Below are 26,690 nucleotides of genomic sequence, written 5' to 3' on the forward strand. Positions count from 1 at the left end.
GGACTGAGGAGGACTGGGGGGAGCCCCCGCTTTTCCTGAACCTTCTCAAGGGCAGGAGGACAGTATTGAATTAGAAGAGTGGTTTGCAGAGGGGCATAGTCCAGAGGGGAAAGGCTGGGAGAAGCTGGGTGAGGAACAGCTAGAAGAGGAAACACCAGGAGAGATAGAGCTGGCAGATTCAGTGCCCTTGGGCAGCATGCTTAAGACTAGAAGGGTTTGAGAGTGATAGAACAGAGAGCTCAGAGGCAGCAAGCTCAGATTACGCGATGGAGGAGTGACGTATATTAATGGGGACGGAGGGGGTGAGCCTGGACTGGGGGCAGCACCATTTCCAGAGAGATGGGCATTCCTTTATCTCTGGCTGTGATTATTAAAGGAACCAACTGGTAAGAACGCTGCTTTCATTTGATCTGATGATTTACTGCCACTGGGGGAGGGATACGATTCCCCAAATCCTGATAGCAGATAAGCTCTGACCACCTAAACGTACACTTCCTGTGGTGAAAATAACCAGATATCATTTTGAATTATTTTAAAATTTATACACCATTGAATGACAAAATGAGAGGTTCCAAGAGGTTCACTAAGTATAAACGCCCAATTACACATCATTTAAAAATACACCGCTAAAGGTCTTCACTGTCATCAAGCTGCAGCAAGATCTTCCTCTCCTCTCCCCTCCCCTCTCCATCCCTGCTTCCCAGAGCCCCTCCCAGGCTGGTTGCTCACAGGCTTGTTGTTTCTGGCAAGAGGAGCAAGTTGGCTGCATGTGCTACAGAGACTCACCTTCCCCAAAACACGTTGACAGGGAAGGGAGTTATTCTACTGGACAAAGTAATGTCAACGGTGTACTTCCAGGTACTATCTCCGATCATCCTGTCCTCGCCACTGAATTTCCGGCACAGGTCCCCATTGGTAGGTCCAGTCAAGTAGATGTATTGATGGGTCAAGTTCACTGCAGTTAAATTCCAAAAATCCACGTTGGCGAAAAGGTGTTGTTGTAAAGTGAGGGGAATGCCACTTTGGACATGAGCTGGGGCATTTGCACAGATCCAGCAGTTGTCCAAGGTCACTTGCTTGGCAATTTTTGAGACGAGTTTTACGTAGGAATTGGAGTGCCAAGTGGAGAGGAGGTCTTCATTGGTAGGTATATTTGACACCAACAGTTCCCCCCTTTGTTGGGGTGCCGTGCCTACGGAATGCAAGGGGTCTTGGCAGTATAGATAGGTGAGGTTTGCAGCCAGTCCCCCACACCTTTGTGGGCCAGTAGTGTCCCACTCTGTGGGTGTGGGGCCAGTAGTGGAGTGGTACCAGCCTTCCAGGTAGGCCTTGCCCTCCCATGTAGAGGCCAGACCAATGTGCCATACACAGCAGAATCTCCGTAGACAGACCCCTAAGTGGATAGTGGGTCGGGGTGTGGAGTCGACACGTTGGCAATAAAATCCATGGATCAGGCGGTCGGTTGGGTGATTCCGGTCTGTATAAACAGACTCTCCTCCCCCATTGTCCAGTAATGTCCAGTTAATTGGTTGGAAGACTTCGCCGTCAGAAAAAAGTGTATATGAGCCATTCAAGCATTTAGCTCAATTCCAAGCGTTATTGTGGGTTAGGATGAATTTCTCTAGGAGGGTATAAGTTGGTGAGCAGATGAATAGTTCCCGGGTCTGGTGGGTTGTCAAGGTTGGTAAGACCAAGTAGCAGAGGAGAACACGGGTTTCTGGCGAGCAAGAGTCAAAGTCACCCAACCGGTCTAATGACCCCTTCTTCACCATGTCCACAATTCCAAAATCCAGGTGTTGTTCCAGTTACAGATAGGTAGCCGTGTTGGTCTGCCATAGTCAAAACAAAATAAAAAAATTCCTTCCAGTAGCACCTTAAAGACCAACTAAGTTAGTTCTAGGTATGAGCTTTTGTGTGCATGCACACTTCTTCAGATACTTCTTCTTCCAGGTGTTGTTGTTCAACTTGTAGTCCCGGACACCAGTGGTGTTGGGGGTTTGTGGGTATGGCAGTCTTGGAGTAGGGAAGAAAGGTAGTGAAAATGCAGGGTGTGAGGAGAAAAGATAAGAGGAAAAGCGGACTGGTATTGATGGAAATCATGGGGGATAGTAGGGGCGGTAGGATGAGGCGGGAAATGTAAGCTGTCAAAAGTGGCGGGTTGTCAGAGCGGTGAGTCAAACACGAGCTGTCAAACAGGAGCTGTCAAAGTGTTGTTTTGCGTAGTAGGAGGCAAATTGGGGGTCTCCCTTGAGTGGGAAGTATTTCGGATGTCTGGTGGGTCGTTGTTGTAGGTGAAGCTGGTCCGGTCTGCTGAACTGGTCCGGTCTGTTGGGCTCGATCCGTGCCCCGAACTGGTCCAGTCTGTTGGGCTCGATCCGTGCCCCGAACTGGTCCAGTCTGTTGGGCTCGATCTGTGCCCCAAACTGGTCCAGTCTGTGGGAGGTCCTCGGAATCGCTGTCGTCCCTGGGTTGGGGTGGGGTGGCTTAGATCGTAGGGATGTCGTCCTGGTCTGTGGCGTCAGTGGGTGGAAGGGAAGCTTTGCAGCGTGTGTGGTGAAGCCAAGCCAACTTTTCCGCTACCTTAAGAGAAGTGGGGGTAGTCCGTAATACCTGATAGGGTCCCTCCCAGGTGGGTTCCAACGGCACCTTGTGGTAGGTCTTTGTCAATACCCAGTCGCCCGGCTGGAAAGAGTGGATCTTCTCGTCCAGGGGTATATTTTGACTCCCAGCTGCATACCTGTGGAGAGTAATCAATTGCTTCTGGAGCTGGATTACATATTGAGTTAGTTCTGATTTTCCCACCTCTAGTTCAGAAGGGGGAAATTGGGTGTTGTACACAGAGGAACCAGAGACCAAATTGCAAACATGCGCTGGATTATGGAGAAAGCTAGAGAGTTCCAGAAAGACATCTACTTCTGCTTCATTGACTATGCAAAAGTCTTTGACTGTGTCGACCACGGCAAACTATGGCAAGTTCTTAAAGAAATGGGAGTGCCTGATCACCTCATCTGTCTCCTGAGAAATCTCTATGTGGGACAAGAAGCTACAGTTAGAACTGGATATGGAACAACTGATTGGTTCAAAATTGGGAAAGGAGTACGGCAAGGCTGTATATTGTCTCCCTGCTTATTTAACTTATATGCAGAATTCATCATGCGAAAGGCAGGGCTGGATAAATCCCAAACCGGAATTAAGATTGCCAGAAGAAATATCAACAACCTCAGATATGCAGATGACACAACCTTGATGGCAGAAAGTGAGGAGGAATTAAAGAACCTTTTAATGAGGGTGAAAGAGGAGAGCGCAAAATATGGTCTAAAGCTCAACATCAAAAAAAACGAAGATCATGGCCACTGGGCCCATCACCTCCTGGCAAATCACTGCAGATGGTGACAGCAGTCACGAAATTAAAAGACGCCCGCTCCTTGGGAGAAAGGCAATGGCAAACCTAGACAGCATCTTAAAAAGCAGAGACATCACCTTGCCAACAAAGGTCCGTATAGTTAAAGCCATGGTTTTCCCAGTCGTGATGTATGGAAGTGAGAGCTGGACCATCAAGAAGGCAGATCACCGAAGAATTGATGCTTTTGAATTATGGTGCTGGAGGAGACTCTTGAGAGTCCCATGGACTGCAAGAAGATCCAACCTCTCCATTCTGAAGGAAATCAGCCCTGAGTGCTCACTGGAAGGACAGATCCTGAAGCTGAGGCTCCAAGACTTTGGCCACCTCAGGAGAAGAGAAGACTCCCTGGAAAAGACTCTGATGTTGGGAAAGATGGAGGGCACAAGGAGAAGGGGACGACGGAGGACGAGATGGTGGGGCAGTCTTCTCGAAGCTACAAACATGAGTCTGACCAGACTGCGGGAGGCAGTGGAAGACAGGAGGGCCTGCCGTGCTCTGGTCCAGGGGGTCACGAAGAGTCGGACACGACTAAACGACTAAACAACAACACACAGAGGAAGGTCTCCCAAAGAGTAGCTCATACGGAGAAAGGTTCAGGTTTCCTCTGGGGCACCCTCTTATGTTATGTAGTACCAAGGGGAGAGCATTGACGCACTTCAATCCGGCGGTTTTACAAAGTTTCCCTAATTGTGACTTGAGCTGCTGGTTCATTCTTTCCACCTGGCCGGAGGACGGTGGGTGGTACGGGGTATGCACTTTCCATCAAATTCCCAATGCTTTGGCTATTTGTTGGACCACATCCGGTGTAAAATGGGGTCCTCTGTCGCTGTCTATGTGCCTTGGGACTCCGAAAGGTGGTATGATTTCATGTAACAAGGCTTTTGCCACAACCTGAAGTCCACTTGCAGACTTTCAAATGCAACAAAAGCCCATGGTCTAGCTCCCGGTGGGGTTCTGGCAGCGTGTTTTGGGTTGAAGGCATGACAGGTATGGCATCTTAAACTGCAGCCTTTGCAGCAAGGGCTAATCCTGGCGCATACCAGCAGCGTTTCATACTATCCACAAGCTTGTCCCTTCCCCAACGAGTACAGTGGTGTAATATTCTTAGATGCTTTGGCACACAGAGTCTCGGCATCAAGAGTTTTTTGTCGGGGAGGTACCAAATGCCGCCTTTTAAAACAGCCCCCTGTTCCCTCCATCCCACTAGTTCTTCTGGAGTCGCTGTTTTATACATTAGTTCGAAATCAACATCAGAAGGTAATTGTGCTCCCTGGAATCCATTGTCCGGTGGTAGGGGCCATAAAGCCGGTTCCTGTGCTGCCTGATCAGCGCATCGGTTTCTGACTGGGATCAGATCCTTTCCCTTTGTGTGCTTTACAGTGCACCACCACCTTGGCATCGGGAAGGTGTGTGGAGTTCACCAGGCGCTCAACTAAAGTTGCATGGGCAATGTTTGTGCCTGCAGCTGTTAAGAAACCCTTCCGGAGTCAAATTTGACCTGTGGCATGCACCAGTCCGAAATAATATCTCGAGTCCATGTAGATCACAATTCTTTGTCCCGCCCCCATTTCACAGGCTCTGATAAGGGCAATTAGTTCTGCTGCCTGTGTACTATATCTGGCATGAATGGGGCGGGCTTCTAGAATGTCAGTATCAGTTACTACTGCATAACCACTTTTGTGCTCCTCTCCCACTACCTTGGAGCTCCCATCTGTATCTATGATGAGGTCCGGATCTTCCAAGGGAAGGTAGTCCAGATCCTCTCATGGTTTTTCAGCATGGCCAACTACTTGGGAGCAATCATGGTGTGGCGACCCATTGTCAGGGAGAGGAGGGAGAGTCGCTGGGTTAAGGGAATTCACCCTTTTGATCCTTACGTCTGAGGGGCTCAGGAGGATGGCTTCACGCCTATTTAGTCTGCATGGTGAAACGTTGGCACCCCCCGTAGGTTAAAGAGGGTGGCCACGGCATGGGGAATGTTTATGGTCAGGTCGTGTCCTAGTACAGTTTCTTGTGCCTTCTCTAAAAGTAGGTGCAGCTGCTGCTACCGCTCTGAGGCACCCCACATTCCCCATTGCAGTGGTATCTAACTGGAGGCTGTAATAGGCAACTGGTCTGTTCCTTCCTTGGAATGGCTGTGTGAGGACACCTGAGGCCACGCCTTTATTTTCATGTAGGAACAAGGAGAAGGGCAACCGATAATCAGGGAGCCCGAGGGCAGGGGAGGATCTTAACTCCCAGGATTCAAGTGCCTCTGCAGACCACACAAGTTGTTTTGGGGCATCATCATGAGTCATGGCGGTGAGGGGACGGGTGAATTCTCCATATCGGGGGATCCAGGCGCGGCAGAACCCACTCATTCCAATGAAGCCTCTAAGTTGCCTTTTTGTCTTGGGGAGGGGTAGTTTTGTTATGGCCTCTATCCTGTCTGTTGTTAAGGGTTTCTTTTCCTAGGATGTGACCAAGGTATTTACTTCCCTTTAGTAACACTGTACTATCTTTGGGGATACCTTGTGTCCTTTATGCGCTAATGCCGTGAGAAGAGCGATGGTGTCCAGTTTACAAGATTCTAAGTCCCGCCCACATGGTAAGATGTCATCAACGTACAAAAGGGGGGCAGACCCTTTTGGGAGGGTTACATCTAGCAGATCCTGATATAGTATAGCAGAGAAGATTGCTGGAGATTCCACATAGTCCTGGGGCAGCCGCGTCCATGTTAATTTTCCGGCTTGCCAGGTGAAGGCAAAGAGTAATTGGCTTTCTGCATCCACTGGGATCCTGAAGAAAGCAGAACACAAGTCAATAACGGAGTAAACTACAGTTCCCTTCGGAACTGAGCTCAGGAGGTGATGAGGATTTGCCACCACAGCGTGGCGGGGAAGGACAAAGGAGTTCACAAGTCTCAAGTCCTGAACCAAGCACCATTTTACAGGGTTCGTGTGGGGTTTGTGGACGGGGAGCAAGGGGGTGTTACAAGGGGAAGCGCAGGGAACTAGAACTCCCATTTTTAAGAATTCCTCTATCATCGGAGTAAGTCCTTCTATTGCCTCCTTTGGTAATGGGTATTGTTTGGTACAGGGAAAAGGCAGGTCTTTCCTGTAGTTCACCTCTATTGGGGTGGCGAACTTCAGGAGTCCAACCGATGTGGATTCAGTTCCCCATAGCCGGGGAGAACACCCCATTTAGGAGCTCAGGGGGAAGATCCAGATCTTTATTATTCGTCTCTTGTAAGATTCCTTGGAAGTTGAAGATAGATTCATTGGGCATATGCAGGTAAATTCTCTCCTGTCCACATTGAATGGTGGCATTTAGTTTGATGGGGCTAGAAGGTAATAAAAAAAGTGTGCTTAACGGACAAAGGTCCAACTGACACTTTGGCAGCCTTGGAAAGGGGGCAAACTCTAGGAATCCCGTCTATTCCCATTACAGTCCTGGTTTCTTCTCCTGGGCTCAAGTGACTATTTGTGAGAATAGAACAGGTGTCCCCCGTGTCTAGCAGACAGTCGTAAGATTGTAGGATCTGAGGGTGATAGTTGTAGAATAGGACAAAGGAAAGGAAAAGAGGCGGGATCTGCTTCTGATTGTCAATAGTCATTGTATTCCTCCATTACCATTTCGTGGAAGGGTTGTCAGGGCAGTTTGGATGGTTGAAAGGATTGGTGTTATTGGGGAGATTCTTAGGTTGTGGTAAAGGAGGAGGAAGCGCCCTTTGGGAGGACCCATAATCAGGGGGAGTTCCCTGAGCCTGGGGTTAGCTGGTTCCCTGTATTCCAGCCTCAGTGTCCTTGCCTCTCTATATGAAATATACTCAGAGTCGCAAAGTGATTTCATGCTCTTTATTCAGCTCATAGTGGTGAGGAGGAATGAATGTCCCCTCAAAGTATCTGCTTTATATACATTATTTACACAATGGGCTGCACATGATTGGCTAATTCCGGAATTCTACTGTAAGCCAATCAGGTTGTGGATTCACTTCAATCTGGAGCATGACTGGGTGGTTCCTGCCAACCAATCATACTGCTGCATTGTTCTAGGACCAATCAGACTGCTGCATTCTGAATCCTATTGTTCTAGGACCAATCAGACTGCTGCCTTTTGGATCCTATTGTTCTAGGACCAATCAGACTGCTGCAGTTTGGATCCTATTTGACTCAGTACATAACACCCCTCCCCTCTAAGTTCCAGTCCTGCCCGGGAGGTCGCATTCATAGTCCTCAAGGTACGCTGGCGGCCTACGTGTGCGTTGCGGCCTGGGGTGTTCCCTGGTCCGGGGTTCAGGTTCTGGCTCGTGTTCCAAGGATGCTGGCTGTGATGGGGCTGTTTGGTCTGGCGCAACCGGCTCGCTCAGTCGTGGTTCTGGTTCCGGTGTCCTTTCAGCCTCACGGGTCCTCTCTGTATTTACTGATTCTGCCTCTCCTGCTGGCCCCTGCTGCTCTATGGGCCTCACTGCCCCACTGTTCCCTTGGGACTCCTCTGACCTGTCCTCCTCCTCCTGGTTTTCTCCCGGGAATCGTCGGCGTATCTGGTCGCAGTGGCGGCGCCAGCATTGCCCCCCATCTGTTAGCACCTCGTACGACACGGGGCCAGTGACCCTGGTGACTGTGGCGGGTACCCATGCAGGGCCTGCCCCAAAATTCTTTGCGTACACTGGGTCCTGGGCCTCGAAGGTCCGGGGGTTCCTGCCTTCCCCCACCACTACCTCATCCTGAGCTCTATCGGGGTGAAGGCGGTCCAATCTGATTGCAAGGCGCCGACCCATTAGTAGTTCAGCGGGGCTCCTGCCAGTTGTTGAGCTGGGGGTGCTGTGCTGTGCTAGAAGGAATGTGGCAAGGCGGTACTCCCAATCCCCTTGCGTCATGCGGCGAAGGGTTTCCTTGGTGGTCCGCACCATGCGTTCTGCTTGGCCATTGGTGGCAGGGTGGAATGGCGCCGAACGGATGTGGCGGATGGCGTTCTGCGCTGTGAAGGTTTGGAATTCTCCTGACGTAAATGCAGTCCCGTTGTCTGAGACGAGAGTGTCAGGGAGCCCGTGGGTAGCAAACAGCCTGCGTAGTACCCGGATGGCTGCGGACGTAGAAGTGGACGGTACCAGTGCGACTTCCAGCCATTTGGTGTAGGAGTCCACCACTATGAAGAATGTTTTCCCCTGAAAGGGGCCAGCGAAGTCCACATGCAGTCGTGACCATGGTGCTCGGGCGGACTCCCAGGACTGGACTGGGGCCCTTGGGGGATCTGGGCGGGATTCTTGGCAGGCCTGGCAGTGTTTGACCCAGGCCTCTATCTCTCCGTCAATCCCCGGCCACCACACATAACTCCTGGCAAGGGCCTTCATTCTTACTACCCCAGGGTGTGTCTCGTGTAGGGCTGTGAGGACCCTTTTTCGGAGGGGCTGGGGAACAACGACCCTGCTTCCCCATAACAGGCACCCCTTGTGGGCCGACAGTTCATGTTTGCGGGTTGTGTAGCCGGCGAATTCTGGCCCGGGGCTGCTGCTGGGCCATCCCCTCCACACCCAGTCCAGGACCCGGGAGATGACCCTATCTTTCTTGGAATGGTGTGCAACTTCTTGTGCCTGAATGGGGCGGTCAGGAAGCAGCTCCAGGCTCATAACCTCTTGTGCAGGTGCTGGGTCAGGGCCTGTTTCCGGTAGTAGCAGCCTGCTGAGGGCGTCCGCATGGCCCATCGCCTTCCCAGGGCGGTGAATCAGTGCATACTGGTAGCTGGTAAGGAAAATTGACCACCTGAGGACGCGAGGAGACAGCACTTGGGGGGTCTGCTTTTCGGGGGCAAACAAGCCAAGCAACGGTTTGTGGTCAGTCACCACGGTGAAGGGCCGCCCGTACAAGAAATCATGGAATTTTTTAACTCCCTTCACGATTGCCAGACCCTCCTTGTCAATTTGTGAGTAGTTCCGCTCAGTTGCGTTGAGTGTCTGGGAAAAGTATGCCACCGGTACCTCTCTTCCATCTGGGAGTTGGTGTCCCAGGACAGCGCCAATGCCATAGGGTGAGGCGTCGCATGCTAGCACCACCGGCAGCCTCTCGTCGAAGTGTGCCAAGACCGAGTTTGAGACAAGCAAGTCCTTGACTGCCTGGAATGCGGCCTCCTGGCGCTGGCCCCACACCCAAGGGGCCCGCTTGTCCAGGAGTCTGTGTAGGGGCTCCGCTACCGCCGCCTTGTGGGGAAGGAAGGAATGGTAAAAGTTCAATAGTCCCAAGAAGGCCTGAAGTTCAGTCTTGTTCTTGGGCGCTGGGGCATCACAAATGGCCCGTACCTTGTCCCCAGTCGGGTGGACCCCTTCTGCGTCCACCATAAATCCCAGAAAGTCCACCTGGGGCACTCCTAGTAGACATTTTTCCCGCTTCACCTTGAGACCTGCTGTCTGGAAACGGTGCAGAACGGTGCGGAGGCGGTCCTCAAACTCCTCTGGTGTGGGCCCGGCAATCAACACATCATCGAAGAAGGGGGTGACGCCAGGAATCCCTTTAAGGAGAGAGTCCATTAGATTCTGGAATATGCCTGGTGCCACGCTGACACCGAATTGCAGCCGCTTTACCCTGAATGCTCCTCTGTGCGTCACAATCGTCTGTGCCTCTGCTGTGGCCTCATCTACTGGCAGCTGTTGATATGCTTGGGCCAAGTCCAGCTTGCCAAAAATTTTCGACCCAGCCAGGGTGGCAAGGACATGGCTGACCACTGGCACTGGGTATGCATGGGCCGTGAGGGCCTTGTTTATAGTACATTTGTAGTCTGCGCAGATGCGGACTGAACCATTAGGCTTGACAGGTGTGACGATTGGGGTTTCCTAGGGGGCATTAGGCACCGGTTCCAGCACTCCTTGCTCCATGAGCCGGTCCAATTCCTCATCTATACGGGGTTTCAGGGCGAACGGGACCCGGCGGGCCTTGAGCCTGACCGGTCGTACTGCGGGGTCAAGCTGTAGAGCAATGGGGGGGCCCGTATACTGTCCCAATTTCCCATCGAAAACCCCCGGAAATTCCTTGCATATGGCGTCCACGTCCACTTGTAAGCTAGTGTGGTTCACCCCGGTGACAGCTAGCCCCAGTGGTCCAAACCATGACAATCCCAGTAGGCTAATGTAGGGGCCCTTGACCACAAGTAAGTCCAATTGCCGCGTCCGCCCTCGGTATTGCACCCTGAAGGTCCCCACCCCCATTGTGGGGACCTTACGTTTCTGGAAGTCCCGGAGGGTGAATGGGGCCGGCCTGAGTTTGGGACCCCCAGTAGGACACAGTTTCCTTAAGGTCCTTGCCGAGATTATGGATAGAGTTGAACCCGTGTCAAGCTCCATGCGGCATGGGGCCCCCTCTATCTGTACCTCTACATAAATTTTTTCTACGTTGGGGTGGGGCAACTGGTATACCTGGAAGTCCGTGAGCTCTGTCGAGTTGCCTTGGTGCGTTGGGCCCCGGGACCTGGGGTTCTTGGATTGGTCATCTGATGCCTGGCATCGGGTGGGCCGAGCCCGACACACCCGGGCGATGTGTCCCACTTTTCTGCACTGCCTGCACTCTGCGTTGCGGAAACGGCAGGTCCTCCTCTCGTGACTTTCTCCACAGCTTGCGCAGTTCCCTCCTTCTCGTCGAGGCAGCTGTGGTATGTGGGCTGCTTGAGTGCGCTGCTGTACTCGGTGCACCTCCTCCCTGTCAGATCCTGAGTCGTCGGTGAGGTCTTCGTGGTGGACCCTCGGTTGGGATGGCTGGCTCGGCCGTGCCTCTTGCGTCGACCTCTCGGCAGCTTCCGTTGCCAGGGCCTCCTCCAGAGCGACCTGGAACGTTAGGTTCTTCTTAGCGTAGAGGCGTCGTTGCAGCTTCTCATCCCTCAGGCCACCGACGAGGCGGTCACGAAGCATGTTCTCCAGCTCTGAGAAGTTGCAGAACCGGGCGGCTTGGCGGAGAGAGGTCACAAACCCAGTTATGGTTTCCCCAGGGGCTTGCCGCTTTGCATAGAAGGCATTTCGACGAGCTACCACTGAGGGCTGTGGCGAAAAGTGCCCCTTCAGCTGTTCCATTATTGTTTTGTATGGAACAGTAGCAACGTCTTCAGGCGCAAGGAGAGCCCGGGCGATTTCAAATGTCTCCTCTCCGCAAACGCTGAAGAATATTGCCCTCTTCTTGGCGTCTTCTTCATCGGTGACCCCTTTGGCTTCTAGGAGGAAGGTGAAACGGGAGGCGTACGCTTCCCAGTCTCCGGATGCTGGGTTGAACGGCGAGAAGCTGCTGTCGGTTGCCATTCTGAGTTCCTTGTGTCCCGGAGCTGAAGCCTGGATACACGGTGCGAGGCAGCGGTGCGGCAGGTGGCGGTGCTGCGGTGCTGTGTGTGGCAGTCAGCTCAGCGGGATCCCACCTTCGTCGCCAGTGAAATATACTCAGAGTCGCAAAGTGATTTCATGCTCTTTATTCAGCTCATAGTGGTGAGGAGGAATGAATGTCCCCTCAAAGTATCTGCTTTATATACATTATTTACACAATGGGCTGCACATGATTGGCTAATTCCGGAATTCTACTGTAAGCCAATCAGGTTGTGGATTCACTTCAATCTGGAGCATGACTGGGTGGTTCCTGCCAACCAATCATACTGCTGCATTGTTCTAGGACCAATCAGACTGCTGCATTCTGAATCCTATTGTTCTAGGACCAATCAGACTGCTGCCTTTTGGATCCTATTGTTCTAGGACCAATCAGACTGCTGCAGTTTGGATCCTATTTGACTCAGTACATAACACTATAGATCTCCTGGGCCTGGATTCTTGGTGTCCGGTTAATAATGGGCAGTTCCTTCTGATGTGTCCTTCCTCATTGCAACGGAAACAGACACGTCTGTCTGTCTGTTCATGTCCTCTTCCCTTCTGCCTTTCCCTAGGAGGGGGAACCCCAGTTGCGTAGGCTAGCACTTGTGGGGATTCTCCCCTCTGGTCCTTCCTTTTTCGTTCATCTCTTGAAATAAAAACTGACTTGGCAATAGAAAGGATCTCATTTATTGTTTTCCCGTTGTAGCCGAGGTGTGCGTTTAATGCCTTTCGTATGTCGGCTGTGGCTTGGTCTTTAAAGAATCCCTTAACACTAACCTCATGTTGTAGACTTTCAGGGTTGATCCCACCCCAGGTTTTGATTGCAGACACCAATCGGGTATAATAATCAGAAGGGTGTTCATCGGGTCCTTGTAGGACGCCTTGGACTTTAGTCCAGTTTACTGTTCACTGTCCTGCAGCTTGCAAGCCATCCAAGATAGCTTTCTTAAATATCTTCAAACCCCATATACCCCCGGTTGTGTTATAATCCCAGGCAGGGTTGTTGTTCAGGAGGTTTTGGGCTGTCAAAACGGGCATATCAGTGGGTCTGTCTGCTTGATAGTCAGGTCTGCTCAAAGCTTCCCCTGCCTTTACCAGTATTTCCCTCTTCTCAGCTTCATTAAAAAGGGCTCCTAATAACATGTGCACGTCAGCCCACATCGGATTATGAGTGGAAAAGATAGTGGCTCCTTGTCAATGGCATTTATCGGGGTCATCTCGGAGGGAGGGCATTTTATCCGACCAGTTCATTAAATCGGAGGTGAGGAAAGGCTGGTGGGTGAAAACAATGTGAGGCGGGTCTCCTGCTCTTGCCGGGGCGATGGGTAGTGCTCTGAGGGGGACCACGGCCTCTACTTCTCCACTGACTAAGTTATTTCTGTGGCAAGTTCTCCTAGAGAGTGGTTCTTCACCTTCCTCATCTGAAGGAGCCCCCACAGGCAGAGCATTCGGGTCAGGATTAGCTTGTCCCCCCCCCTCCTGGCGCATTCTGGAGAAGGTTGTTTGAGCTGGGATTTGTAGGTTTGGGGAGAGATCGGGGGCAGGATTCCCCGGACTTTCTATGGCTCCTCCCCCGGCTCTGGCTCCTGGTCCAGATGGCAGGGGTCCCATTGGTTCAGGGTAGTAAAAGGGAATGAGGGACCTATCTAACTGTTCCTCTTGCATCCTGATTTCATCATAAGGAGGGGGTCTGGCGGTCCCCAGTACAGCCATCTGTCAAGCAATCTGTGCTTGCTTACATTTAAAGAGTTTGTGGGCTTCCATGAAGACATTTAGGTAGTAGAGCTGTTGGGGTGTTTCATCAGCTGAGTAGGATCTAAGTGCTTGCATCTTCGTAACGTTAAAAGAGCCTTGAGGTGGCCATTGAGACCCTGCCTCTAGGTGATGGATAAAAGCCACCCATGAAAAGTTACAAAGGTCTCTCAATTTGGACTTGGAAAGACCCTTTCACCCCTTTAAACTTTTCCAGTTGGAGATGACAAACTGGAGAGCCGTATCAGAATCCTCTCTGGGGCAAAAAGGCTTCATGTTTAAGATAAGGAACTAAGATAAAATAAAGAGGGGGAAATTTGCTGAATTAATTATTTGAATTGGAATATAAAGGAGGGAGGTGTGAGGAAGTCATGGAAATAAGTAAATGAATCATAAGATAGAGAAAGAGGGATTTGTTTTTAATTTGCTTTTACTTTTCTTTTTTTTCCCTGTATTTTGTATTTTTTCTTTTTTTTGATTATGTAATTTCTTTTTTTTTTCTTTGTAATTTTTCTCTCTTTTTTTGAAATTTCAATAAATATATATATATATTTAAAGGCTTCATGGAAGCCTTGTTGCCAGGAGGAGTCCAGCTAGGGTGCTTGGAAGGTTGAGCTCCAATTTTCCTTTTATACCGAGGGGGGGGGTTGCTCAATAACAAACTATACAAGGAGATAGACAAACAAATACAAGTGAGGGACAAAGGGGGGGGGAGAGAAAAGAATGTCCTATCAGTATTCAGTCTAACACTCAGGTGCCCCTCGTGGCCCTTTCTGGGCAAACTCTGATGGATTGGACCAGAGAAGGCTAGCAGAAATCTAAAACCAGGCAATCCCTGCCTACAATTAAAACCACAGGCAACTGGCCTGCAAACCACAGGTCTCTTAACCCGGAAAAACCACAGATCCAGAATTCACTCAGAGCTGCTCATAAAACTAATCCTAGTGCGGGGCCCAGTCTTCTTCCTTGAACCTCCCGCTCTACCGTCTACAACAACCTCCTTCCTGAACTCAAATGCTAGGTTTGGGATTCCCTACTGGACACTTGCACATCGCAATGCCAGATTGGGACCCAAGAAAACAAAAGTTTGGAAAGGAACAAACAACCTTGCGTTCTTACGTACACGAGTCATCCCAACAAGGGTCGTCGTGGCAGAGGTGCGGCTTCATTTGATTTAAGGAGAAAAGAAGAGTATAGGCGTAGGTAAAGTCCCTTCGACCTTCTCTGGCCGTTCTCCGAAGGATCGGGTTGAAGGGTATCATTCAAGAAAGTGGTGAGGTGAGTTTTCTGCGACCCTTTCTGGGCAAACTCCGATGGATCGGGTCAAGGAGACAGAGAGAAAAAGGTTTCCCATGACCTTCTCTGGCCGTACTCCGAGGGATCAGGTCGGGGAGTGGGGAAAAAAGGAAAGCTTTGGTTGTCGTGGAGATGTTATCCTTCCACCCCCTCCCAGTGCACTAATTTCAAATCATACTCATGTCCTAGGAACATCCCTCGTGGATACCGGGATCCTTAGTTGGCCGGCTTGACCTTGCCTTTGCTCCTCCTGGCTGAGCCTTTGGTGACAGTTGATTACCTCCCACAAAGGGAAGGCAGGGAGAGAAAAAGGATCCCTGGGCTAAGGTTGCCCAGTGGCGCCCGATCCCCTCTATCTCCCTCCTCGTCTTCATAGGAGAACCAAGAGTCCCTGAGCACAGTCGCCAAACTGTTAAGGGAGAAATCCAAGGGCTCCCTTGGACAAAAAGCAAGGACACCAACCAGGAAAATTGGAGCAAAACAGCAGCCAATAGGCTTGGTCTTTATTAAGACTGTCGTGACAGGACTCCAACTCACTGCAAGACAAAGCAAGATGGAAGCGCCAAACAAAAGAAGACCCCAACTTTTATTAGTTACTAATCCCCCATGCTACACCCCTAACACTACATCATAACTACATCATGACTACATCATTGATACATCACAAAGAGGAGGGGTTGATGTGGTAACCTGAGTGTCCTGTCACCTGTCCGGTTCCTTCTTTCCCCCTCCCCATGAGCACATTCCAGAGGACAAAGAGGAGTTCACAGTTTCCTGCTCCCAGAGGGAAGGGTTGGTCACTGTCCTTTGTTTTGGTCCGTACTGAACCCACTTCCAATGCAAGTTCTTTGTGATTGAAATGGTCCACTTTCTGGCACCATCAGTGTGGGCACGCCCGCTGGGGTGGGCTCGCTGCGGACGCGTTGGTACGCTTGGGGGCTTATGGCTGCCCTATGTCAAGCCTCCCCCTTTGATAGTCCTTCTTCCAAGGTGCAGAACAAAAGTGGAACGGTACAGATCCGATGTACAGCTGAATTTCTTTGAATTTATAACAGAAACACTACAGAGGTAAAAACACTTTCACTCCAAGAGGAAACACTTGGATACATTCGGATAGGACAAGTCATGATCAGTTAAACCCAGATACAGTGTATTGGCAGCTGTCAATAGTTACTGAGAGGTAGACATCGGCCCTGCAGTACCTGCTTGGTCGCCAGAAGGGGCGCTATTCAGTTACATTCATTGGCTGGAGCGCAGCAGTTTATTTGCATAGGGAACTGGTCTACCTGTATTGAAAATAGCAAATGGGCTTCCGTGGGGATAGACTTATGATTCAAGCGCTGCCTTATTTATAGAAGGCTTTTCAAATAAAGTTTATTAAAGGAAGTGGTGTGTGTGTGTGTGGTGTGTGTCGTGCTTGTGCAACTGAATGGTTGGGGGGGATCCTGCAACAGGCCAAACTCTGCCCCGCCCCCCCTGCTGCTTGGGGCATTCAAGACGCCAGAAAGTTATCTAGGTGAGATTTCTTCCACTTATAATTATCAAAATCATAGTGATTTCATCTTCTAAAAGCCCAAGAGATGTTTCTGGAGATTGCATCAGAAGCACCAACAGAAGCATGACATTATTACTTGTACCGTGAGTGAAAAAGAAAAAGTTGTTGCAGATAATATTTCCTGTGTTGGAGACAGAGTGAGTCAAGATTTGGAGCAGGTGAAGGGCTGGGGGGAAGAGGGAAGCCAGAGCTGAGGCCCCCCCCCAACTCCACCCCAGGAAAGCCACTGCAGCTTTGGTCTTGCGAGAGTCTTGTGATTCTCCTGCTTGGCTGGGTCAGGAAGGAAGAGGAGCCACACACAACAGGTGTGAAGGAGGCAGAGCCAGGATGAGATCCCTGCTGCTCCTGCTGCTAATTTGCTCCCAAGGAGTCTGTGTGAAGCAGAAGGCAAAATGCCCCTTGAATCTGATCAGAAATCAAAGTGATGCTCACAATTACTTCCAGCCTGGAGACTTTCTCATTGGTGGAATCGTATCTCCACAATATATTTTGGAACATAATCCATATGTCTATAACCAGACACCCTTCACCAACCATTTAATGTAAGTAATTCTTTACGTAGGAATGTCAAAGTCTTTAACTGCCCCTGGTCCCTCTCTCTGAAGGAGAGAGCCCCTATCTCACGGCTGGGGAGTCTGGGGTCCTCCAGAGATCGCTGGATTACAACCCCCTCTTGCCTGACCGACCCTTGGCCTTGATAGTAGTTGTTGTTAGAATTTATAGATATCCCTATACCCGGGGGTCTCAGGGCAGTTCACAGAATAAAATCAAGATATAAAACCACAAAATACCTGAGAAAAATAAAAACAACAACCCAATTGCCTCCCCACTGGGGCTGATGGGAGGTGGGGTCCAGTAAAAGATTCCCCCCAAAGCCTCTCCTATTGCCTTGCATCTTGCAGGTTGGTGACACAAGAATGCAAGAGAATCTGGTCAGGGATCAAAGGGATCCCCTGAATTTTCCCACCTGCAGGAAGGAGGTGAGGCTGGCATGAAACTCAGGCAGTTTCCAAGGTGCCAAGTTTTGATTTATCACTATTCAATTTGTACAATTTATAGACTGCCTAGTCAGAATTGCTTTTAAGGAATAGAGCAGTTTTGAGAATGAAATGTTAAGATCCTCTGGGTGACGTTTGTTAGCTGGAGAGAGGGAAAGATATGCTTTCTACAAAATGAAGAAATAAAACAATAAAAGCCAGGAGACTCCCATGCTATGGAGTCAGAGCTCTTAAACATGAGCAATTCTTCTTCTTCTTCTTCTTCTTCTTCTTCTTCTTCTTCTTCTTCTTCTTCTTCTTCTTCTCCTCCTCCTCCTCCTCCTCCTCCTCCTCCTCCTCCTCCTCCTACTTCTCCTTCTTCTTGTCTCTCATTCTCTCATCCTCATTTCTAAGTAAAGAAGTTTTGAGATCCTGGACTCATATTGTGCCTAAGCCACTGGTCACCCTGGACAAAACACCCCCCCTACTTGACCCCCATTTTTCCTTCTGAATAACTGCTGGGGAATGTGTACAGCTCCCCTTTGACGGAGCCAAACCCCTGAGGCAAAAGCACAGGCAAAACATTTGCAGCAACTTCCCAGTATTTCAGAAATTTGGGGGAGGGAGATTCATTTTCTTACTCTGTTTTACCTCTACACTCCTGGATTGGAGAACAAATCTCCATATCTTTATTGTATAATAGTCAGGAAAGGGTTGGATACAAATGCAATAAGATAATTTAATAGAGACTAATCTTTGTGGATAATATTTTGTTATCATTCACCTGTGAATAGGGTTTGAGTCTTTTAAATTGGTCCATTCATTGCAGCGACACATTTGCGTTCTACTGGCACATCTTCTCCTTCCTGTTCACCATCCAGGAGATCAACCAGGATCTCAGGCTCTTACCCAACACCACCCTTGGCTACAACCTCTATGAGAACTATTTTGATGCCAGGATGACTTCAGATGCTATGCTAGAGCTGCTTGCAGGCAGCGGAAGAAACATTCCCAATTATCGCTGCGGAGAAGAGAATCCCCTTCTGGCTGTTCTTGGAAGGAGTGATTCTGACATCTCAAAGGAGATTTCCACCATGTCAGGCATCTACAAAATCCCACAGGTATGAATGGGACAGAGTCCTTGGAGGGACAGAGACTGAAACTCTACTTTCTCCTGGGGGGAGTTAAGGGGGAAAACCCTGAGCTATGTGCTGGCCATCAAGCCAAGGCTTCTCCCACCTGCCTTGCCACCTTCCAGCCCTGAGCTGCTGCCATGGACATTATCTGCATGTGTCTTTTAGTGAACTGAATCGAGAGAAAGATCATGAGTCATGGGGTGGGGAGACTGGGTGCATGAATTCAGGAGTGCTCGGTTCATTTCTGGTTGCTGGTTTGTTGAGGGTGTTAATATTATTCCATAGATTATACATACTGTGGTATTTTGTTGATCTTATAATGTTACTGTTATGTACTGTGTCGAATAGGATCCAAACTGCAGCAGTCTGATTGGTCCTAGAACAATAGGATTCAGAATGCAGCAGTCTGATTGGTCCTAGAACAATGCAGCAGTATGATTGGTTGGCAGGAACCACCCAATCATGCTCCAGATTGAAGTGAATCCACAACCTGATTGGCTTACAGTAGAATTCCGGAATTAGCCAATCATGTGCAGCCCATTGTGTAAATAATGTATATAAAGCAGATACTTTGAGGGGACTTTCATTCATTCCTCCTCACCACTATGAGCTGAATAAAGAGAATGAAATCACTTTGCGACTGAAATCACTTAGTTCAGTTACTTTTGTTGAAATTGTACTGTTGTTTTGTTAAGAGTGTCTAATAAAAAAAAGTAATTGTTTTACTGAGGATATGTAAATTATTCTATATGAATTATGTTGCATTTGTGATGTTCTATTACATTTTTGCTGTTCATGAGCCGCTTTGTGGTTTTTGTGAATGAAAAGCAGCACAGAAATGTAATAAATGGAATGGAATCCATACTCTTTTTTGAATGTACTGAGCCTTTTCCTACTTGGCCTCCACCTGACAGGGAGGGAGCTGACAGGCAAAGTACTGGCAAGGGGAACCAGGCAGGCAGAGAGCATCTTTATCCCTTCCCTTCTTAGTATCAAACGAAGAAAGAGACAGAGAACCACAAAGTATGTTCCCTCCAGGCTGGAGCTGTTGCCCAGTGTGCCCCCTCCTCCTTGCCCCAGCTTGCATATCAGGCCCCTCCTGCTGCCTACGGTGGCGGCCAAGGGACCCCTTCTGCCTCTGGGTCATTTTCTGTGATGTGGGTGAAACGCCTGGTTTTAGAGGAAGGAGGAAGATCTAGCAGGCTCCCAAGGGACCTAGTCTCAACTGGCTCCGATCTTGTCTCCATTGCATCTGACTCCTGTCTCTCTTCAGGGCTGGTGAATCTGCTACCTTGCCCTTGTTCCTCACCTTCCAACATTCCCCAGCTCTTTTCTTCTTCTGGGCTGTGTCCTTTTCCCACCACCACAAACCTGGCTCCATGCTGTCTTCCTCTGCCCCCTCCATGGAAGACTCTTGAGGGTCTCCACCTCTTCTTCTCATCTGAACAGTTTCTGACACCACCAGCTGTTTCGGAATAAAGCTCCCATTGGCCCCACCAGCACAACTGTGGTTAGATATTAATCATTTCAGATTACTAAATATCTACTCCCTTCCTGAAAGCAAAACAATTACTCTTTCCTTTCCTCACCAGCTCAGTTATGGCTTCACAGCCCAGGTTCTTGAAGATAAAACACAATTCCCTTTCCTCTACCAGATGCTCCCCAAAGAGGAAAGTCAGTACCAAGGGATCGTGGAGTTGCTCCTCCATTTCGGATGGAACTGGATTGGCCTCTTGGCTCCAGACAATGACAGTGGAGAAAAGTTCGTGAGGACTATGACACCTCTGATGATCAGAAATGGGATCTGCATTGCCTTCTCAAAAATATATACAGAAGAGGATTTATTTCAACTAATGGACCCAAGTGAAGCTGTTATCAACAGGAGACAAGTTGGGGTATTTGTTTGCTATGTAACTGATACAAAGGAAATTTTCTTAATAATGGAAATATGTATGAGTATTGAGGAATATTGGAAGAAGGAAATACCGGGAACAGTCTGGATCACAACTGCTTTCCAGGACATCAACATTAGCTTGACTTTCTCTCCTAGGTACATCCAGTACATTCAAGGTTCTCTCTCTTTTGCAGTTAAGACCAGGATAAGGAGCACCAAACATGGTTATGATGAATCAGTGTTCCGTAATTTTTTCCTTTTTTGGAGTGTAGCATTTCACTGTTCATATTCCAAGCATGTTTTATCCCCGAAAGGCCGGATAAGATGCAGAGAGAAGGAGGAACAGGAGTCTTTGCCCCAAGGGGAGATTGAGAGAGTCCTGTCTGCCGACAGCTTTGGCACTTACATCAATGTCCAAGCTGCAGCCCAGGCCTTGAATGCTGCGTTTTCATCTAGACCACGGCGGATGCTGATGGTGGGAGAAGGAGCCCAACGGGAACAGGGAAGGCTTCAGCCATGGCAGGTATTTCCTTCGGCATTTAGAATGGTTATGTAAATTATGTGAATATTTGGAACTGGCCAAATTGATGGATATAATAAGATTAAAGCCAATGAATTCAGAAAAGAAGGAATGGAAGTGCTTGAATGATTATTTAGAAAGACAAGGTTCTAACGTAAAAATTTGGCTGTGTCTAGAATGACCTCGTGAATGGAAAAGGGTAAACATATATATATGCATATCTATATATTAAGATGCAAATAATACTGAAATACAGATAAAACATGAAATAAAATATGAAATGTGAAAGGAAGTGTTGTAAGAGTGATGGAAGTCTATTACTATTATTATTTTGTAAAATAGTGTTTATTGTATTGAAATATACTTTTCTTTATTCTTTTACTGTCTACTTTTCTTTTTTCTTTTCTTTCTTTTTTTCTTTTTTTCTTTTATTTATATTATTCTTTATGTATAGTTTGGTATTGATGTATTTACTTTGCAATAAAAATTCTAATAAAAAAATAGGGAAAAAATGATTTTATTGTGTTTCGTATTGATCTTATTTATTATTTGCATTAATCTTATTCTGCAAAGCTCCTTGCTCCAAGTGAGGAAAAATAAAATGCTGCTGTTTTCCCTGTCATTCCAGCTCCACCTTTTCTTAAAAGAAATCCAGTGTTTGAATACCTCCAGGGGCACAATATGTTTGGATGAGAATTGGGAGCTGCCTCCTGACTTTGATATCATGAATTGGGTGATGTTTCCCAATGAGTCTCATGCTCTAGTGAAGATTGGCAGTACAAGGAGAGAGGCATCTACTGGCATCAAGTTCACCATCAACCCAGAAGCCATTGAGTGGCCTGAGAAGTTTCACAAGGTAGGGGATGTTACCCAGGAAGAAGGCTAGGAGATCCTGCTCATCCTCTTCCTGGAGCCTCTTTTGCCAAATGACCTTAGAAGGGGGACCAGTGGTGTCCTTTCCACCCAGTTTCAGCTGCCAGTGCTGCTCCTTCTTGCCACAGCAGCTGAGAGGGGAGAGAATGCGCTAGCGCCCAGGCATCCTGAGAAAAGGCAGACTATGTTTCCCAGCCAGGACCTTCTCAGTCCACCTGGGGAGGAAAGAAAGCAGCACCCAGCTCTCTTCTCTTCTCCCTTCCTCTCTCTCTCTCCTTCCCACACCTTCCACACACCCCAGCATCAAAGGTGGCTGTTTTTTTGTAACCCCCCAAGTCTTACATCCCGGCGTGTGCACCCTGTGGTTTGACACGTGGGAGAATCCTAAGTTTGGCAAAACCACATTAGAGATCTAAATAGCCAATTGGTACAATAAAACCTCAAAAATTTAATACTTCTCTGTATAGGACTGCCTTCTAAAAGTCAGCTAGTTACTTATTTCCTTGACATCCCATGGGAGGTTGTTCCACATGGAAGTCGCCACCACTGAGAAGGCCCTCTACCTGGTTCCCTGTAACGGGACTTCTCACAGGGAGGGAACCATCAGAAGGCCCTTGGAGCTGGACCTCAGGGTCAGGGCTGGATAAAGGGGAAGGAGACACACCTTCAAGCGTACAGGGCCAAGTTCATTTAGGGCTTTAAAGATCAGCACCAACATTCTGAATTGTATATAAACGTGTGATATAAAACTTGCATGAACAAACGAACAAAGAGATGCTTCTGTGCAAGAAGTGGACAGGGTCAGGGGGACAAGAGATCCTCTTAGGTAATTTCCAAAGTGTCAAAATTCACCTTCTCCCCCCGCCCTATCATGTTTATTGATTCTCCATGCACCTTCTTATCTTCATGGTTAGGCCGTGCCTCGTTCCAGGTGCAGCAAAATATGTCCACCTGGATTTGCAAAGGTGGTTCCAGAAGGAAAGCCTGTTTGCTGCTATGCTTGTGATCCTTGTGTGGAAGGAACCATGTCCAACCAAGAAGGTGGGTGAGAAGGATTACAAGAGAGGAAGCATTCTTGCCCTTTGCTAAAAAGGAACAAAGAATTTCTTGCCCCTCTTTACCTCTTTACACATTCTTATTTCCGGAGCACAGGTGGTCATGGATGTAAGAGATGCTGAATCCACTCTTTTCCTCTTCCTCAGATGCAGAGCGTTGCACCAAATGCCCAGAAGATCAGCATCCAAACAAGGACAGAGATCAATGTGTCCCCAAGATTGTGACCTTCCTGGCTTATGAAGAACATCTGGGGATCACCTTAGCTTCCATTGTCCTCTTCTTATCTTCTACAGCAGGCATTGTGTTAGGAATCTTCATTAAATACAAAGAAACCCCAATAGTCAAAGCCAACAACCGGGACCTCTCCTACATCCTGCTCGCCTCCCTTCTGCTTTCCTGTTTGTCCTCCTTCCTCTTCATTGGGCCACCAAGAATAGCGACCTGCCTCCTCCGACAAACGGCCTTCAGCATCATCTTCTCCGTTGCTGTTTCTTCTCTCTTGGCCAAGACCATCACGGTGGTGCTGGCCTTCCTGGCCACAAGGCCAGGGAACAGGGTGAGGAGATGGCTAGGGAAGAGTCTGGCCAACTCCATTGTCATCTCCTGTTCTGGGGGGCAAGTTCTCATCTGCACCATCTGGCTGGGCTCTTCTCCCCCATTCCCAGAGCCCGACACGCACTCCCAGGCAGAAGAGATCATCTTGCAATGCAACGAAGGCTCTGTGGCCATGTTTTATGTTGCCCTCGGCTACCTGGGCTTCTTGGCTGCCACCTGCTTCACGGTGGCTTTCCTAGCCAGGAAGCTGCCTGGCTCCTTCAACGAAGCCAAGCTGATCACCTTCAGCATGCTGGTCTTCTGCAGTGTTTGGGTGTCTTTTGTGCCCACCTACCTGAGCACCAAGGGCAAGTACATGGTGGCCGTGCAGATCTTCTCTATGTTGGCCTCCAGTGCTGGGCTTCTGGGCTGCATCTTCCTCCCCAAGTGCTACGTTATTATGCTGAGGCCTGATTTGAATACAAAGGAGCATCTGGGAACAAGGACTTAAGATGGCATCGGATTTGTATAGTATTCCATGATGATTCTACCCAACACTGCAGAAAGGAAACACACCTAGTTGTTTTTAGATTAATGCACCATCAATAAAATCTCTCTTCATTTTGCATAAGTCATGAATGATGAAAATGAACCTATAATAACTGCCACGACTACAAGCTCTTAGACTGAAGATCTTTTTCACAGGCTGATTCCAACAAGATACCTTAAACGTCATGTTGTTGTTTCTGCTCCTGATCATCATCTGGGTCATCCTGACTGGTTCTGGAGGACAGTATGGATTTGGATCAGTTGTTTGCAGAAGGGTATAGTTCAGAGGCTGCAGAGGGAAAAGCTGGGGAAGATTGGAAGAGGAAGAAGAAGAAGCACCAGCGAGAGACAGCTGACAGACTCAGTGTCTTTGGAAAGCATTCCTGACCCCCCCCCCAGCCCCTTCTCACAAGACAAGACAGGCATTGAGGATAGTAGAACCGAGAGCTCAGCTGCAGAAGGCTCAGATTGGCCAACACAGAATAGGGGAGGCAAAGTTGGGGGGACTTTACTTTGAGCAAGGCCATTTCTAGAGAGACCACATTCCTTTGTCTCTCGTTGTGATTATTGAATAAACTAATGGGTAAGAACTCTCCTTTTTTTAGCTGCTTCTTTGCTGCCAATGAATCTGATCTCCCAAAGCCTGACTCATTTTCATCTTCTGTCTGAAATGATGGGAGGAACCAGCTGGGGAACCATCAAGGGCAGAAGGCTGAGAGCCTGGGGAGAGGCGGTGGGACAATGATGGGAGGTCAGAGCGAGAAGACTAGGGAAAAGAGGGGTCAGAAGCTGAGAAGGTAACAGGGCTTAGTGAGCGGGGAGAGTCTGTGGAGAGGGCAGTCCAGAATCAGAGGCCGAAGCTGAAGCAGGAGGGGGGGGAGAGGGAGGCCAAGAGGCAGAGGCGAGTCAGGCTCCCCCTCCTGCAGCCACAAACTCCCCTCCCTCCTGGTCTCTCAGAACCGGAAGAGGCAGGAAAAGGGTGGAGAAGAGAAGAACTTCACACAAGCGCAGTCTCTGCTTGCTTGGGAAAAACCCTGGAGAGGAGCGGACTTATGCAACTCCAGGACATGAGCTGCCCTGACCCTTTGCCAAGTCTGTGAAGATCTCCATTGCCTCAAGGATTGGTTTAGGTACTGCCTGTGCTCATCTGGCACTGGCTGAAAACCTACCTCTGAAAAATAATTGTGTATTAATTTTTGAGGCAGGTTGTCAGATGAGTGCATCTATCCTCTGAATCTCTTGCTGAGTCATTCAATACTGTCCCTTCAGGTTGCAAACCTCAGTAATTTGAGTTCTGTTTCTCGGTTTGTTGACGCTGGGGTGACACACCTCCCCCCAAAACCCCCAAGAAGAGTACTGGGGTGTCTTGGGGTCCTGCGGCTCACAAGCGGAGCTAAAATCAAGAGGAGGACTAGAACATTTATTATTAATATTGAGCTATCAACATTTAATAGTACAGACTTTCATATTGAATATAAAAATGATTTGGATGTGAATGGCTGTAAAGATCTGAATATATAATTGCTACAAATTATATTCGTGAATAAGGTGGGGGAGGGGAGGGGTAAAACTGAAAGTACTCGTTTTCCTCTACTGAACCTGGAGGAAAGTCTCTGACAAAGTACTGACAAAGCTGAAAATAACACTATTAGTGGTGGGAAAAGGCTTCTTGTTCTGAAAGCAAACCCTAGAGGAAGCTGGGAAATGGGAAGAGTCGTCCCCCCGTCCCCCCGTCCCCCCCGCTCTAAACTAGAAATGGCAGAGGAAAAAATCCATATGTTAAAAGGAACCAGCCAGGCCGTAATTCAAAAGAACATAAGAGATGATTTGCATGATTTTCTTTTAGATATGAAAATAGAACTGTTTGATCAGATAAAAGAAGATGTTAACAGAGCAGTTTCTTAAATTTGCAAAAAATAATAATTTCCTTGCAGTGGCCGTGACACAATTAAAAACGGCAAATACACAAACCACCAAGGTGGAAACGGTAGAGAGATGAGACACAAGGAAAATACAAGGGAAAGTAAGGGGAGTTCAAGACAAAAATGGTATTATATGTGAAATGATCTGGGAAACTTTGACTGATAAAAGTGATCCCTCATGTGAAAAGATTTAGGAGGCTTTGACCATGACAGAGAAGAATCAAGAAGGGAGGGCAAAATGCACAAGAGGTTACTGTATGTGGTGGAAATGTAAAATTATTTAAAAGGCCTGGGGAAAGATGTATAAAGATTTGAAGAATATGTGGGAAATGATTCATGTAAGAGAAAACTGGTGAAGATACTGAGATGCACAGGGTTTGATGGACCTACCGAGTGAAAGGTTTTGTTCCAGGACCGGAGACAGGATCCCAGACCAAGGCAGGTCAGCCTCCGCCGAAGAAGACAAGAAGATTGGCAAAATAAACTCTTGAACGATGCAGGACAATTTAATTTGAAACCATAGAAAGAAGGAATTTGAGTTTAAAAGGGGGGCAAATGTTTAATGCATCTCTTTTAAGCTTGTGTTTAGACTTGTACATCAGTATAACTTTTACAACTCACTTGTAATAAGATGAAGAAGGTTTTAAAATTGGACTGTTAAGAATATAAGGTTCGATGGACGTGCATAAATCCCTCGGCAATCTTCGCGGAGCTCTGGCCCAATGGTTGCCAGTGGCTTGATTTGAATTAATTTTATGATGAATGATTTTAGAGGGTTGTGTTGTACTTTTGTACTGTTTTATTGTTGTTAGCCGCCCTGAGCCCGGCTTCGGCTGGGGAGGGCGGGATATAAATAAAAAAATTTATTATTATTATTATTATTATTATTATTATTATTTAATATAATGAAAC

General features: G+C 48.3%; 2 protein-coding genes across 2 annotated transcripts in view; both read left to right on the forward strand.

Annotated features, from left to right (window-relative positions):
* Window positions 1-24,971, forward strand: part of LOC307199300 (vomeronasal type-2 receptor 26-like) — a 34,089-nt gene extending 9,118 nt beyond the window's left edge. The window contains exon 7 of the mRNA XM_079947118.1: window positions 24,154-24,971. The gene's annotated coding sequence lies outside the window, so the exon portion shown is untranslated. The remainder of the gene's footprint in view (window positions 1-24,153) is intronic.
* On the forward strand, window positions 205-24,159 carry LOC307199086 (vomeronasal type-2 receptor 26-like). The gene is made up of 6 exons (XM_079946701.1): window positions 205-386; window positions 18,124-18,415; window positions 20,023-20,847; window positions 21,473-21,700; window positions 22,632-22,758; window positions 22,920-24,159. The coding sequence occupies exons 1-6, from the start codon at window positions 340-342 to the stop codon at window positions 23,816-23,818; spliced, it is 2,418 nt and encodes an 805-aa protein (XP_079802827.1). The 5' UTR covers window positions 205-339; the 3' UTR covers window positions 23,819-24,159.
* Window positions 24,972-26,690: the final 1,719 nt, after the last annotated feature.

This window comes from Podarcis cretensis, assembly GCF_951804945.1.
Source record: "Podarcis cretensis genome assembly, chromosome: 12".
In the NCBI taxonomy this organism is placed as follows: Eukaryota; Metazoa; Chordata; class Lepidosauria; order Squamata; family Lacertidae; genus Podarcis; species Podarcis cretensis.